Source organism: Solea senegalensis, linkage group LG4, assembly GCF_019176455.1.
Source record: "Solea senegalensis isolate Sse05_10M linkage group LG4, IFAPA_SoseM_1, whole genome shotgun sequence".
Taxonomy (NCBI): domain Eukaryota; kingdom Metazoa; phylum Chordata; class Actinopteri; order Pleuronectiformes; family Soleidae; genus Solea; species Solea senegalensis.
Window position 1 is genome coordinate 6,781,638 of NC_058024.1, and position 14,079 is coordinate 6,795,716.

The 14,079-nt window shown below is 37.6% G+C and overlaps 1 protein-coding gene across 6 annotated transcripts; it reads right to left on the reverse strand.

The window, feature by feature from the left end:
* Positions 1–898: 898 nt before the first annotated feature.
* Positions 899–12,232, reverse strand: arfgap1 (ADP-ribosylation factor GTPase activating protein 1). 6 transcript variants are annotated; one of them, XM_044024203.1, is made up of 14 exons: positions 12,035–12,232; positions 11,219–11,289; positions 9,998–10,107; positions 9,682–9,853; positions 9,178–9,278; positions 8,993–9,079; positions 8,792–8,906; positions 8,643–8,699; positions 8,495–8,527; positions 8,299–8,328; positions 7,524–7,580; positions 6,365–6,424; positions 4,758–4,813; positions 899–4,663 (listed from the first exon to the last, which is right to left on the reverse strand). In XM_044024203.1, exons 2-14 carry the CDS (start codon positions 11,276–11,278, stop codon positions 4,324–4,326), a joined length of 1,278 nt encoding a protein of 425 aa, XP_043880138.1. In that variant the 5' UTR covers positions 11,279–11,289; positions 12,035–12,232; the 3' UTR covers positions 899–4,323. The 6 variants fall into 6 exon arrangements, 5 of the variants coding, with proteins under 5 accessions (XP_043880138.1, XP_043880139.1, XP_043880140.1 ...); XM_044024204.1 differs by lacking the exon at positions 8,299–8,328; XM_044024205.1 differs by lacking the exon at positions 6,365–6,424 and having other exon boundaries at positions 4,758–4,807.
* Between the last annotated feature and the right edge of the window lie 1,847 nt (positions 12,233–14,079).

A 14,079-nucleotide genomic window follows, 5' to 3' on the forward strand; every position in this document is an offset into this window, starting at 1 on the left:
CGTACCCTTAAACTAAGCCTGTTGTAATTTAGACAAGGGCCTTGCTTTGTGGAGGCTGCCATCTTGGGCCATCATGCCATTACGGCGGCCCGAATGGACAAACCAGTCAGAGCATGCATTTTGTGTTTTACGACAAACATAAACACACATTGTAACACTCACATGTAAACAGTATGTTATGTACGAGCTAAGGCTGTCATCTGCCAGCTTCCTGAGTCCAAGTATAACATGTGGAGGAGAACATCCAATTTATTGGCCATGTATGTCTGACTCCGCCTCCATAGGTGGTGCTGTATCTCTCTATAAGCTATTACTTATTAGATCAGTTAAAAAGTTTTGGAGTTTGCAAGTTCTAGCCTAGTGCATGTGGGTTTTCTCCAGATTTCCTCCCACAGTCAAAAAACAGCAGAGATTAATTAAACACTCTGAATTAACCATAGGTCTATTACTACAAACTTGTCATAACTGATTCAGAACTGTCCTGTCTAAACCTTCAACTTTTTTTCCTGTAACCCCAAATGGTGAGTGGCAGATGGCGACACATCTTTAGTCTGGTTCTGGGTTCTGTCAGAGATTCGTTTCTCATTGTGTTAACTGTTTCCTTGATGTTGTCTATGTACAGTGCCTTGAGATAATGTATGTTATGATTTGGCACTGTACAAATAAAATTGAATTGAATTGAATCTTCTCTCTATAATAAGTAAGGTTTTCTTCATGTATGCTGTGATTTGGCAATATACAAATAAAACTGAATCAATATTTTTCACTGAGGGTCACACCTCAAATTGTCTTGTCTCTTTCACCAAAAGAAAACTGGGGTTTCCACTCATATTCTTTCCTCCTATATACCGTATACACCCATGTGAATACTCCTCAGACAATAAGTTAAACTGTTCCATTTACAGCACAACACATTTTTATTTAACACAGAAACCATGTGTACAGGAAAATATCCACAGCCTCGACTGAGTATGTAACACTGGCTCACCTCGAGGGGTTGCTGCTGGTGAAAAACTTGAGAGGGCAAGCAGACAACTGCACTTTAACTCACTGAGCAAACAACTTTTGGAAATCAAAACCCAGCTCAACGCATTTAGTTCCATGTTACAGTTCATGCACGACATTAAAAATATAATTTCTGACATGACAGTTAAGTTGGATCAACACGCATGGACATACCCCATTTCAAATGTTTGACAGGCACAGACATGGAGCTAAACTGTCGATCTGGAAAATTACATTTACAATTGGATTCAGGCTATGCGGCAGAACAGTTTAAAAGTTCCTTTTTTAAACCATTAACTTACGACAAGGCCTAGTAGATGCATTTCATTCAATAACACATTCTGCATTTAGTGTAGCAGTAACCCCAGAAGGACATTCACCAAAAGTAAAACTATTTTTTTAGAAATATGATCTTTACACATTTCAGACAGGAGATTATTTACTCTCTTTAAACCATGGGTTATCACAACATAGTCTATACGTTTCTGGTGAATTTGCTTTCTGTCATACCGTCATAAAATAAAAAGAATAATACAAAATAATGCTCCAGTAATAAAAGGTTAAGTTGAGGGTAAGGGCATATAATTTCATAGATGGTGATTTACAGATATGTACACCTCACTGTATCAGACACACAAGCAAAGTGACATCAATATGAACAAAAAGCAAACACAGCTTTTTAAGGCATTTCACACATGACCATACATGACAGCAGAGGTTAAGCGACAAAAATGAGCCAGGAGGGAGCAGTTTCTTTTGTTTGTTTGTTTTACATAATTTGCATTTTCACTTTTTCAACAAAGACAAAATAGGTCACAGCAAATCAAGTCTGCTATTGTAAGGTCCACATCAAATCCATACTGAAAGGTGAAGAAGAAAAATGTGTTTACTACTGGGTACTCACATCAGTAAACTAAAGACTTCTTTGAGGTAGGAATGGACATGAAGTACAGTTTTCAGGAGTGATCCTTCGCTAGTCTCTGATAGTTACACTTAAAAATGTGATCATGCCAAAATGACACACAACAATCGAGCAGCTGTAATCCCAGTGGCACACTGTTCTGTGAGCAGCTGATGAGTGACTGCTGGCCAATGAGAGCACAAGCCAAGCACCAAATAATTGATGCAAACTAAGCCTGTTGACAGGTTTTGATATTTGTCAGGAGGTTTGGTCTCAAACACACAAACGCAGATCAAAGCCTTTAGAAATGCTGTTGAATTTGCCACAGTTGAATCTAACCGGTATTTAGTATGAGGTTGCTTTACTTACAAAAAACATTTGTTTATATAGGTATCTATTAATGTTATTTGTATTTCAAGGTGCAAATCGTCACATTTCAGTGTAAAATATTGAAATTATACATGTGATAAAATCAACATATTCAACACCAGCTACTGCATTAAAATTTTGCCATCATCTATTTTAGACCGACCTTGCTTATAATACTCTCCTGTCCTATCAGCGCAAGGCTCGTTGTCCCATTGTCTTGCATTCTTAATCCAAATAATGTCACGGTCGGCACGGTGGTTGCTGCAGTAACTGGGCTGGGCAGAAGCGGCTCATTTAGCGATACATCTCTCATATTGCTACCGATGTCTCTCGCATTTCTCATACAAATACACACTGGTGCACTTAGTAAGGGTGCTCCAGGAACTCCAATAAGTCCTCGCACTACTGTGTGAGTGCTCGCACCCCAAACAACAGTGCCAAATTAGTGACTTTTCTCAAAGTAGCGCATTTGTTGCTGACATGAAAATACAAGGGCAGTGTTCTGAGATTTTTCCACTCAGGGACCAGTTTTAAAAAACCTGGTAAGCAAACCACTGGACGATTGTGTGATAAACAGACAGCAGACGTTCCATGAATTACAATAGAAAAAAGAAATGTCTAAGGCCAGAAAGGGGACAAAAATGTGTCTCATTCTAAAACACTGACATCCAATTTCAATTTTAGGAAGGCGGGAGAATTGAGTTGAATTTTAGCGTTAACAGTGTGAAGCAGTTGCAGTTTAATCTGACCGAGGCTACACCAGGTTGATTATTAATTCATTCATAGCAAATTATTACAGCCATGACTTACCGCTCAAGGTGCGATGACACTTGACAGAAATGTGTCAGTCACAGAACTCTGCAGATAACAAGCTGCCGTCTACTGTCTTTCATCATGATCACCCTATAATTCATACAGCATACACAATAAGCCTGAAATAAGTGATGGTTTAAGTACCAAATAAACCAAATGTTTGCATTTTCAAGATAAAACTTGTTATGTAAATTATCAATGAAACAAGTGAAGATCAAGTTTTGTTTCATCACATGAGCCATTATTTCCTGGATCTGCATGAGGTGAACGGTTTGTTATCATGAGCCTGGTTTAAGCCTGGTTTACAACAAGTGAACACTGCTTGTCCTGACTGGGAGTTTAACTGACTCTAAGATCCGATGAAGAAACACAACGAAAAAAATACAAAGCATAATATTGGGGAAGAGATGGTAGAAAAAAAAAACTCCATCAGTCAATGAATACCACTGTAATCAATGTATTGGAGTCTTGAGCATTTAACAATAGACAGTGACGATGGGGGAAAAGTGAAAGTAAAATCACTAATTTGCATTAACCAGTAAACATTTACTTTCATCTGTCTGATATTAAATAAATCAATTTTGATAAAAGTTTGAATTCAGGTTGTTGCGTGAAACCAACATGAACTGCCCATCGACCTGAAAGCAGTAACTTAACTCACTGTGGTAGATTTCTAATGGTCTTGGGAACATGATAAAAAATAATGTGTATAAAATGTGTAAAAGTTAGAGGGGCAGATTAAGTCAGTCTGAACACACAAATAAATGTGATTAGTCAGTAATTCTGTATTTACAAGGATCCGTATTCTCAATGTTCCATTTTCAATTTCATGCATCACTTTCACGTGGTTGACTGAAAACCGGTATCATCAATCCCATGATATGATATAAACATTATCTTGTTCACCATCAAGACCATTATATTTGAAGAGTTCAGGCAGTCAAATTATGACCATATCTACAATAATTCAGCATAGTCCACTGCGATGATAGCAATTTACATTAATATACATGACTGCAAGTCAATACCGTATTTTATTCAATAATCAATAATGAGCTCAACTAACCCTTGTCTTCTTTCTTTGTTTCCTGGGATTAAAAATAAATATATATTTGAATGGACTGATAGGAAGTAAGCAATTGCTTGCTCTTTCCCTGAAAGTGCCAGTGAGATGAACAGAGAAAGAGAGAGGGAGAGAAAAAGGGGGAGAAATATGAGGTATGGTTGTGAGGTCACTACCAGTCTCCTTTATCCCAGGTTTCCTCAGCAGGCTTCGTGGGACTCTTCTTTGTCTTACCATCTGCATTCTCCCAGTTGTTGTCCCAGGCCTCCCAGCTCTCCTCTGTGCTGTGTTTGTTGTTGGACGCTGCTTCGGAGCCCCAATTGTCCCAACTGTCAGAGCTCTTCTTTGCAGAATTATCTACGTTGGTCCAGCTGTCACTGCTTGGAGATTTCTTGGCCTTTAAGGAGCTATTGCTGCCAAAGGTTTCCCAGAAGTCCTTTGCGACAGGCTGGCTAGAACTGCCCTGATAGCCCTCAGTGGCATCCATGTTTTGATAGCTTTCTCCAGCAGACCTGAACACAGTCAAAGTAGAAATTCATGCCTGAAAATTTTTGACAAAAATATCTATGTGGGGGTTTTTGGAGTGTTTTTAAAATGATATCATACCCATCATCTGGTTTTCCAGATATGATGTTGGTCAGTTTTGCACCAGCTCCCTGAATCTATGGAAAAGAATAAAGTCATTGTAGGTTGACAAATTTTCAAAGCTGTTACCACGACGTGTTAAAAACATGACACTTGGTAGGAAATAAATTACAAATACATGTTAGTTTTGCTAAATCCAGAATCCAGTGTGTAATATTTAGGAGGATCAAACAGCAGAAACTGGCACATACGTATGTTTGCATAAGTGTGTAATTGACCTAAAATATGTTTTTGTTTGTTTTCTTTTATGAAAGAATACAAAGCTGATTTCTAAAGCTAAGGCTTAGCTTTACAAAGGTCGCCTTGTTTCCAAACAAAACCACCAGTGTGTGTTTTGAAGATGATGCTTATTCTGCAAACAGAGACGAACAATGTCTTTATGTGAAGGCCAATGCAGTTTTCTGATACACTTGGTGAGCTAAGGTGTCCAGCATTTGCTACAATCTGGAGTCTCACATTCATTCATTCATTCATTCATTCATTCTAATGCTTATGCTCTACATGAGGGTCACAGGGCTCTCACACTGTCACACCTAACCCTAACCCTGTGTGGCAGGGAGGATGCTAGCGAAAGATCACGTAGACCCACTAGTGGTCATGTGACACTGAAGGGGGGGTTTCTGCTGCACGCATTTATGGAATAAGTGGAGGGTCAGTGCATTTTTCATCGGTTTTGGAGAAGGAATTTGAATACTCAATAATGTGAATATGCACATCTTTGAAACAACAATCACAATATTATATTAGACGATGTGTACGATGTGGACAATGTTTCAATCAGGCTTTGGGCTTGGCCCCTTATCTCCAATGAAGGGCAAACTTAACACTTTCAGCATAGTAAGACATTTTGTTCAATGCTATGTGTGGCAACAGTTTGAGGAAGAGCCTTTTCTACTCCAACATGACTGTGATATAAAGACATGGTTTGATGAGTTTGGTGTGGAAGAACTTGACTGCCACACAGAGCCCTGACCTCAACCCCATCAAGCATCAACCTCATTCTACAGAATGAATTGGTACAAAATCCCATAAAAACACTTCAAATTCTTGAGGAAAGTCTTCCAAGAAGTGTGGAGGCTGCAAAAAGGGGGACCAACTCCATATTAAAGTACTATCTATGTATTGGAATATGTCATTACAGTCCCTGTTGGTGTAATGCGTCCCAATACTTTTGTCCATAAAGTGTGTCTTGCCCACCACTAAGTCTAACCATTAGGTGTCACACAATGGTCCTTCACATATAAATTATCAATAAAGATACAACTAATAAAGAGACTTGTATTGTAAGTTAGACTTTAGCAGTGTTATTAGATTGCTCACAAATTCACATTTTCCTAACACGGTACTCACCACCAGAGCAACAATGGCAGCAAGGAAAAATGACAGATTACACTGGGTTAGTATCATTCATTGTACATTCATCATTGCTGCAAAACCAGTCTCCTTGGGGGGTTTGTTGGGGGCACTGCCGCTGCAGTGAGGCTACAACATGTGAAGCTAGCTACTGTTTCTCTCACAGGAGACTGGTTTTGCACCTGTGCAACATGGCAGAGGTCTGCCCATCCTACCTTGTTTGCCAGCCCAGTGATGCTGACTGTCATTTCATCTAGCAATTTGCCATCTTTCACCTGGATTAATGCAAATCGGTTGATGGAAATGATTAAAAACTGGTACCAAAACAAAAACAACAATCTCTGTCTAAACATGTCAAACAGAACGTGTAGAGCACATCATTTTGATTTGGACTGTGAGGAAAGTGATTATATGTGTTTGGTTGCAAGGAGAATCAACATGAGAAAAGAATAGTTTGAGTCCAATAAGAGGTTATTCATTATCATTCATCTCAAAGAAAGAAATTGGGCAAGTGATGAAGCATCCATCATTTTCCATCAGAGAAGAAAAGTGTACTGCAGAACTTAATGTTCTCCGACAGTTACAAAGGCTTCATTTGAACCGACAAAGACACATCCAGGAGCTGTTCACATGACAGTTAAGAGTTTGAGCAGCCTTGTGGAAGCATCAAAGCAGAAAACACTTACCACGATATTACTTGGTTCAGGCATAATGGCATAATGGCATAAAGCACAGGCATGGAGCAGCGATGAAGCATGTGAGCAACTAGCAGTCAGCTGAAGAGCTCATGGTTGTGTCATATTGTGTTTCCAGAACTTAAGGATATTTCACTGAAGACCAAGCGTATGGCACATTAGATAGATTAGATAGAGTAGACTAATGTAGAGATTTAAATCATATTTTATTTAAAATGCTGTCAAATTAGGATTTCATGTCAAATTAACATCCACCATTATTTTTGCAATTTCAATTATAATTTACACTGTATATGTAATTAAAATTTGAAAGAAAAGTAAGGTGAATAGTAAAAAATGAATGCCTTAAAATGAGGCATATCTAATCAAACACTACGGCTCCTAATAGTTTATCCAGCGACTGTGCTGAGAGTTCACACCAATGCCCACCTTTTTTATATTTCATATAGTATTGGATTTTTCAAATTTCATGACCGAAAAGACAAAGGTGTGATTGTTTGTGCAGCTCAGAAGCCACAGCTTTTGTCGTTTAGTACACTTTGACATTGACACAGATGAACTGGAAAAGACAAGCGGTGAAGAAAATAGCACATTTACATCTGAAGCTGTGTTTTTTTTTCTTTTTCTAAAAGCACTGCACCCCCACCACCAAATCAACAACTTCAAACATCAATGTTACCTTCTCTTGGGTGGGTTTGATAACATTCTCATTTAAGGTCTGTCCTAACTCTGTGGCCTAGTTGGGAGTCAGAGAGGAGATTTGACTTAAACGAAACAGTTTAACATTCAAAGCAGTGCAAGACACTGAACCATTTGTTCTGCAGTTGCGTAAGGTGAGCTATCATTCCCAATTTACCATGACACTGAACAAGCACTAGAGGGTGTAATGGTTCAAAAAACACTTGGATCACTGCATATATATTTTATGTGCAGTTTGGTTACACAATTTAAAAGGAATGTTTACCCACCTTGTTACCCATTTTATGGAAAAAGGTGGGCAACACTTCTGCACCATAACCTAACAATGCTATTCCAACATTACAGTTGTCTGAATCCATTACACACACACACATATAGTATATAGCACTGTATGCAGTCAACACAAAAACTGTCATGCATGAATGGATAACCCATTTTCTACGAGTGAAAATAACATTTCTATATTGAGAAGAAGAATTAAAGGTAATCCCCATATATAATATTCTATCCCATAGTACAGTTCATGACTGTCTTTCACAGGTTATCCACAAACTCAAAGTGCAGCTATCAAGACAGACACAATGTGTGATGTTTATACATCCAAATGCATGAAGAGGACATTCAAAAAGTTCTGTTCGCAAATGAAAAACTGACACAATAAAAAAATAAAATATAAAAAAATAGCACGGGCAATATGGATTTTCAAAATGAAGATGATGTGGGGAAAAGCAACATGCACCTATGATGTGATTTACCGGTTCTGGGGGCGCTTTATAGCCCCTTAACTACATCCAGAGAGAGCAAAGAGATTACAAGTAGTCAAAGTCATTAGAGCTTGCGACATTCCATTACATGTTTACAGTTTGTGAGTGAGTGGGCGAGTCAATTCTTTATTATCAGCATATACTGTATTTTGTTTTACTCATTCATATATACATATACATGTCTTACCTTTAAAGTTGCTGTGTTAGCCAGTTTAGTTGTCTGTTCAAGGTGGAATAAGAGAAAGTTTATTGGTTTTTATTTAGAGGTTGTTATGTATGTACATACTTATTGCTTGAAAAGAGGATACAGTATTTAACAGCTTGAATACACTTACATTATCTTTAGCAATAGAAGCAAACTTGCTAGCTCCAACAGTGAAACTGCTCCAACCCTGTTTTTAAAAAAAAGTTATAAATAAAAAGTTAGAGGGGAAGAAAGACACAACAAAATATACAACTCGGCCAAAAGAAATAAATAGAATACCGAATAAATAGAAGACATGGCGTTGTTCAGGAAGTCCTCCTCTTTCTTCTCCGGGGTCACAGTGTTGCCAAAGCCAACATAACGATTCTCTTGATTGCCATTGTAACCTCCTCCACTAAAAAAGTGAGACTCAAGTGTTATATTTAAAAAGTTCACAATTTACAGAAGAGTATTTGGTAAAATAATCATTACGACCACTACCTCTGATAAGAGTTCACGTCATCGCTCAACCAGTCTTCAAAAGCTGCATCGTTAGATTTTGCCGCGGTTTGTCCAGATCCTGCCGAGCTAAATACCAGAAACATGACATTCACTGCTCTGATGTCTGCTCTGGATCTGATTTTATGCATAGCCCATGTATTCATTAAACGTGTGTTGACTCTTACCGATGGGAGGATGAAAGGCTTGCCTTGGGCTGAGGGGACGTCCAGTTTCTCGCAGGTGATGTCTCAATGGACCACTCCTTTCCCTCAGCTATGGTTGCAACCTGTCATATACAGCATTGAAGTTATTCTAACTAACAGGAAGCACACTGTGTAGTGGTTATAGGTCTAACACACACCAATGAACCAGTTCAACAATATCCTATTAAATGTATACCCATTAAATGATAGCTTACACTAAGAATATACAATTACAAATATAATTTTAAAATCAATCCCCTTCTACAATTCAGAAACATAACTTAAACATTTGACATCATCATAAAAAAAAATCGAATAAATTAAAATTCAGTACAAAAGATAAGTTTGCTAAAGATGCAGATTCATTCACATGATTTTGAAAACATGATAGAATGTGAAATTTAGCCTAGTAGGAAATAAATATATGCAGGAAAACAGAACATCTTTCTTCTTCACAGGACTTCACAGGAGGTCTGCACAGCTCACCTTGTCCCTATAGAGTGCAGCTGCTCTGCTGTTGTATTTCTCCTGCAAAGTCCAGTTGGGATCGTAATCATCTTGAATTTCAAGAAACAGACGGAATTTTCCATTTCCGCCTGCTTTCATCTTCTCGAGCTCTACATCTTTCCACTTGTCCATGGTGACAGAGCGCACAAAACTGGGCACAAGAGATTAACATAACCGTGCACTTGTTAAGTAATGACGAATGACATGACCCTGAAACCTCTGGGTTGCTGCTACTTCTATTCTTTAGTTATACATGACTCATCAATGCAAATATTCATGTTTTAAAGGTTCTTACCTGAGATGTACCCCCAGGCCTCTGTGTTTACCAGAGCACTCAAGACAAATCCAGATTCCATAGGTCACACTAACCCACTGAGGGTTAAAAGCCCCACATTCGAAACACAACTGAAAAAAACAATATTAAAAAGCATGAAATAAAAACTTGCATTTCAGCTTTGTACTTGAAGTTTCTTTGTAAATGATATTGGTGAGAGCACAGACCGGCAAATTCTATTTATTATAAGTGGAATGGTATGCATATTTCCGCTGTTCTGTTTATTACAGGACGTTAGGTACTTTAGGTTCTGTTCACATTATGTTTACATCATTCCCCATTTTACGTGGGTTAACAGAACCCCTAGAATACCAAATGAAACAGTCAGGGCAGCCCATGGCCAAGTGGAAAGGGAACTTGGCTTGTAACTGGAGGGTTCCCGATTTGGGTCCCCAACAGGTCAAAGGGCTGGGGTGCTCCCCTGGCACTGCTCAGTGTCTGACCACTGCTACTAATTCTAGGAAGGTTCCTAGTAGAGGATGGGTTAAGTGCAGAGAAAGAATTTCCCTAAGGGGATTAATAAAGTATATCAAAACAAAACGATTAATTGATTACTAAATTAATCATTAACTAATCTTATAAATGATTAATTGCTTTGAATGTTGCTTTTTTATATAATTAAAACACATTTTCAGATGTTTTCAACTTCTTAAATGTGAATAGTCCCTGATTTCTTTGCTCCATATAACAAAGAAATCATTAAAAATGAATCATTTTAGTTTCCGAACAAAACAAGACATTTGACAACGTTACCATTTTGAGGTTTTTCAACATTTTTTGTGACATTTTATGGACCAAACGATTAATCGAGAAAATAATTGCCAAATTAATCGATTATGAAAATAATTATTAGTTGCAGCCCACACCACAACAAGTACACAAAAAGATGTCCATTTTTAAAGCAAACATTACAGGACTTGATGTTGAAATGTGAAATTATTTTCATACGTTTGGCAACATTATTTCTGCCCTCACCCAGTAAAATTCCATCTAACAATGCTCTAATTTGTTCTTCATAACATAATAAAAACTTACATAAAAAATGACAGTACATAAATGAAGGATGAGATTATGGGAATTTTGTGAAGTCTTGACAGAAGGTGTTAAAACATGTGTACATGAAATATAAGGCTACAGTGTAGTGACATGAGACAATTTATTCTCATAAGAATAAGGACTTACATTATTCTCATCCTGGGTTCTCACTTCCTTCAGAACTCTTCTGGTCCTTGGACTTGCCATTTTGACGGACACTAAAAGAACATTGTAATGGATGTTAGAGGGCCAAAAGACAATTTTCATGTCCCCTGTCCCTCGACATGTTGTTTTTACTGCCATTGCACTGTGCAAACACTTTTACCATAATAAAAAGTTTAAGCAAAAGAACCATCTACTCGAATACCACTATATTCATGATACATGTGGGAATTAACCCAACTGTTTATTATCAAGCTGCATTGGGAATAAATAGCTTTCCACTAAATAAAATCACAATAATATAATAAAACAATAATTTTACTCCAGGGGTTGAATGTTGACAAGTCTTTAAAAAAAACATTAGTGATATCACGATGTCATTGGGGGAAACCGGTTTGTGTTGGTGGTGGTTGATAAATGCCAGATTCAATTTGTCCCCTATACACAGGTTTTCTATTTTATTTATTTTCTTCACACAATAGTTGAATACACATTCATATAAAACATAGATATGATGTCAAGATTAACTGTGTTTGCTGAACAACGTAAATCAGTGGAATGAACTGTAGACGTGTCAAACCAGCTCGACTCGTACCAAACATTACAGACAGATCATCAAACACCGTGTTAACAACACCGCTCTATAACAACACAGTGACGTTGGGTTGTCTTGGTTAAGGCGATGATTAAAAAAACTGTTTTCAGGAAAAACATAAAACACAATGTAAGAAATTTGGCTCGAAATGGCAGATGACTGCCAATGCTAACGTTAGCTACCAGCCAAGCTAACTGATCGGTTACCTGTATGGACAAGAAGACGCTGTGTTTAGAGTCTGTGGCTCCGTTGAAGATCTCTACGGGTGATGTTGTCGTCTACTGCGGAGGCACAGGAAATGTTTTATTACCACAGAGCTGTAATTTAAAGCGGAGAGTTAATGTTAAAAGCCGGTAGCCATCTTCCTGTTTGCCTACGTTGGCAGTGCAGAGCACTATGGGAGACCGTCCTTCTTTTTCGTCTTCTTCATTTTACGTATGATAAGGGATGGTAACCAGCGCCATCCACTGTATTGGAGTGTAACATGTCTTGCTCCATTTTAAGAAGTTTGCATTTTCATACGTAAACATACATTAAAAGGCTATTTTTTCTGAATTAAGGACATAGTTTAAGGCTTTCATTCCCTTATTGTGAACTCGCTTTAATGCCAGGGTCTCTACTTTACTTTAAAATTATAATGTATACTGCCCCAAACTTACTGACAGTGAACAATATTTGTGTTGCAATAATAATAATAGTAATAATAATAATAATGCATTAGGTTATATTTATCAGATTGTTAAATTCAACATTTCATCATATGTAAATGTATGCAATTGTCGATTGAGTTCGATGATTTAATGTTTTTATGGTGTGCAACCCATACTAACCCATACTAAATATTTTTAATTGCAACATCATGATGGATTATCAAGATATCATTTTCATTTCTAATCGCCATACTGTTAAAAGCTAAATATGTATATTTATATGTAAATATATGTTTAGATGTTTGCATGGAAAGTTCATTTGTAAGCACATGATGTACAAACAACCATTTTCAGAGCCTACACCGTACCTGAGTCTACACAGGCCATTTGTCATGGTGGCATCTAAACATTCAGAATCTTGTCCAAGCTCCCAAGATAGACATGGTTTTGACATGTCTATCATGTTTCCTGTTTTCAGGCTGTGTTGAGGATTTGAATTCATTTATTTATTTAATCATAATTGCCTTAACTAAGCCTAATCACTAGGGACTTTTATGGTTCATTGATGATGAGGGTGAAGATCAATGTCTCAAAAGAGACATCTTTATCTTTTTCTTTTTCTTTTTTTTGTGCATGATGATATTCCAAGTACCATCTGAGAAAATATTGAGCTCTCAATATAACAACATGATCACAAACGTTAAAATACAGTGGTGTTAATAGGCCGAGCAAAGTCTCTCATCCCCCTTCTCTTCCTAACATTACTTTACAAACTGGTATAGTGAAACGAGATTAAGATGGAGTGAGAGATATGTGATTGTAATTATTATTATTTCTACACAACATTCCCCAGCTCCACTCCAATCACATACCTTGGGATATACAGTAGAACAGTACTTGTTATTTTCCTGCAAGTACCACCAGAGGAAGCTCGCATACCACAACTAGGTTTGAGAACCATGGGGCTAGATAATATCAGTGTCCCTCATAGTATTGTGTCATTTCAAATACTAAGTCAAAGGTCCATTCTGCTGAGATTGCTGTCATTGAAGATAGAAGCCAGTATAAGTGTAACATTTTGCCAGGCTGACATTGGGATGATGTAAGTTTTGATAACACAAACAACACAGCTACATCTGTGCAGAGTAATTCTCCAGAAGCATTATGTAATTACCTGCCTTATTATTGTGTTCATAAAGTTTTGCTTAGGGCCCCATGAAGGCCTGGGCTGGCCCTGTGTCTCTATATCGCCACTGCTCCATGCAAAATATTTTATGGAGGCAGTGGGCTGTAGGTCTTCAGTATGTTGTGGAAGATTTTTCTAGTAGTTCATTATTAACTGTTTTCCTCTGATATGCAGTGGCATTTCACTGACCTATAGGTGCATGTACAGGGAAGGTTAGGAAGAGGTTCCTGACTTGAACTTACATACCACCCAGCTTCTTTAACAGTGTTTATTCTAATCTATTCAATAAGACCCGTAGATTATTTCCCATAGTATGATTAATATTGTTCAAACCATAATCTTCCAAAGTCACCCTGGCCTTGGAAACATCTCTTTTATTATAATGTAAAAGAATATTGGACTTGTAACATCTATT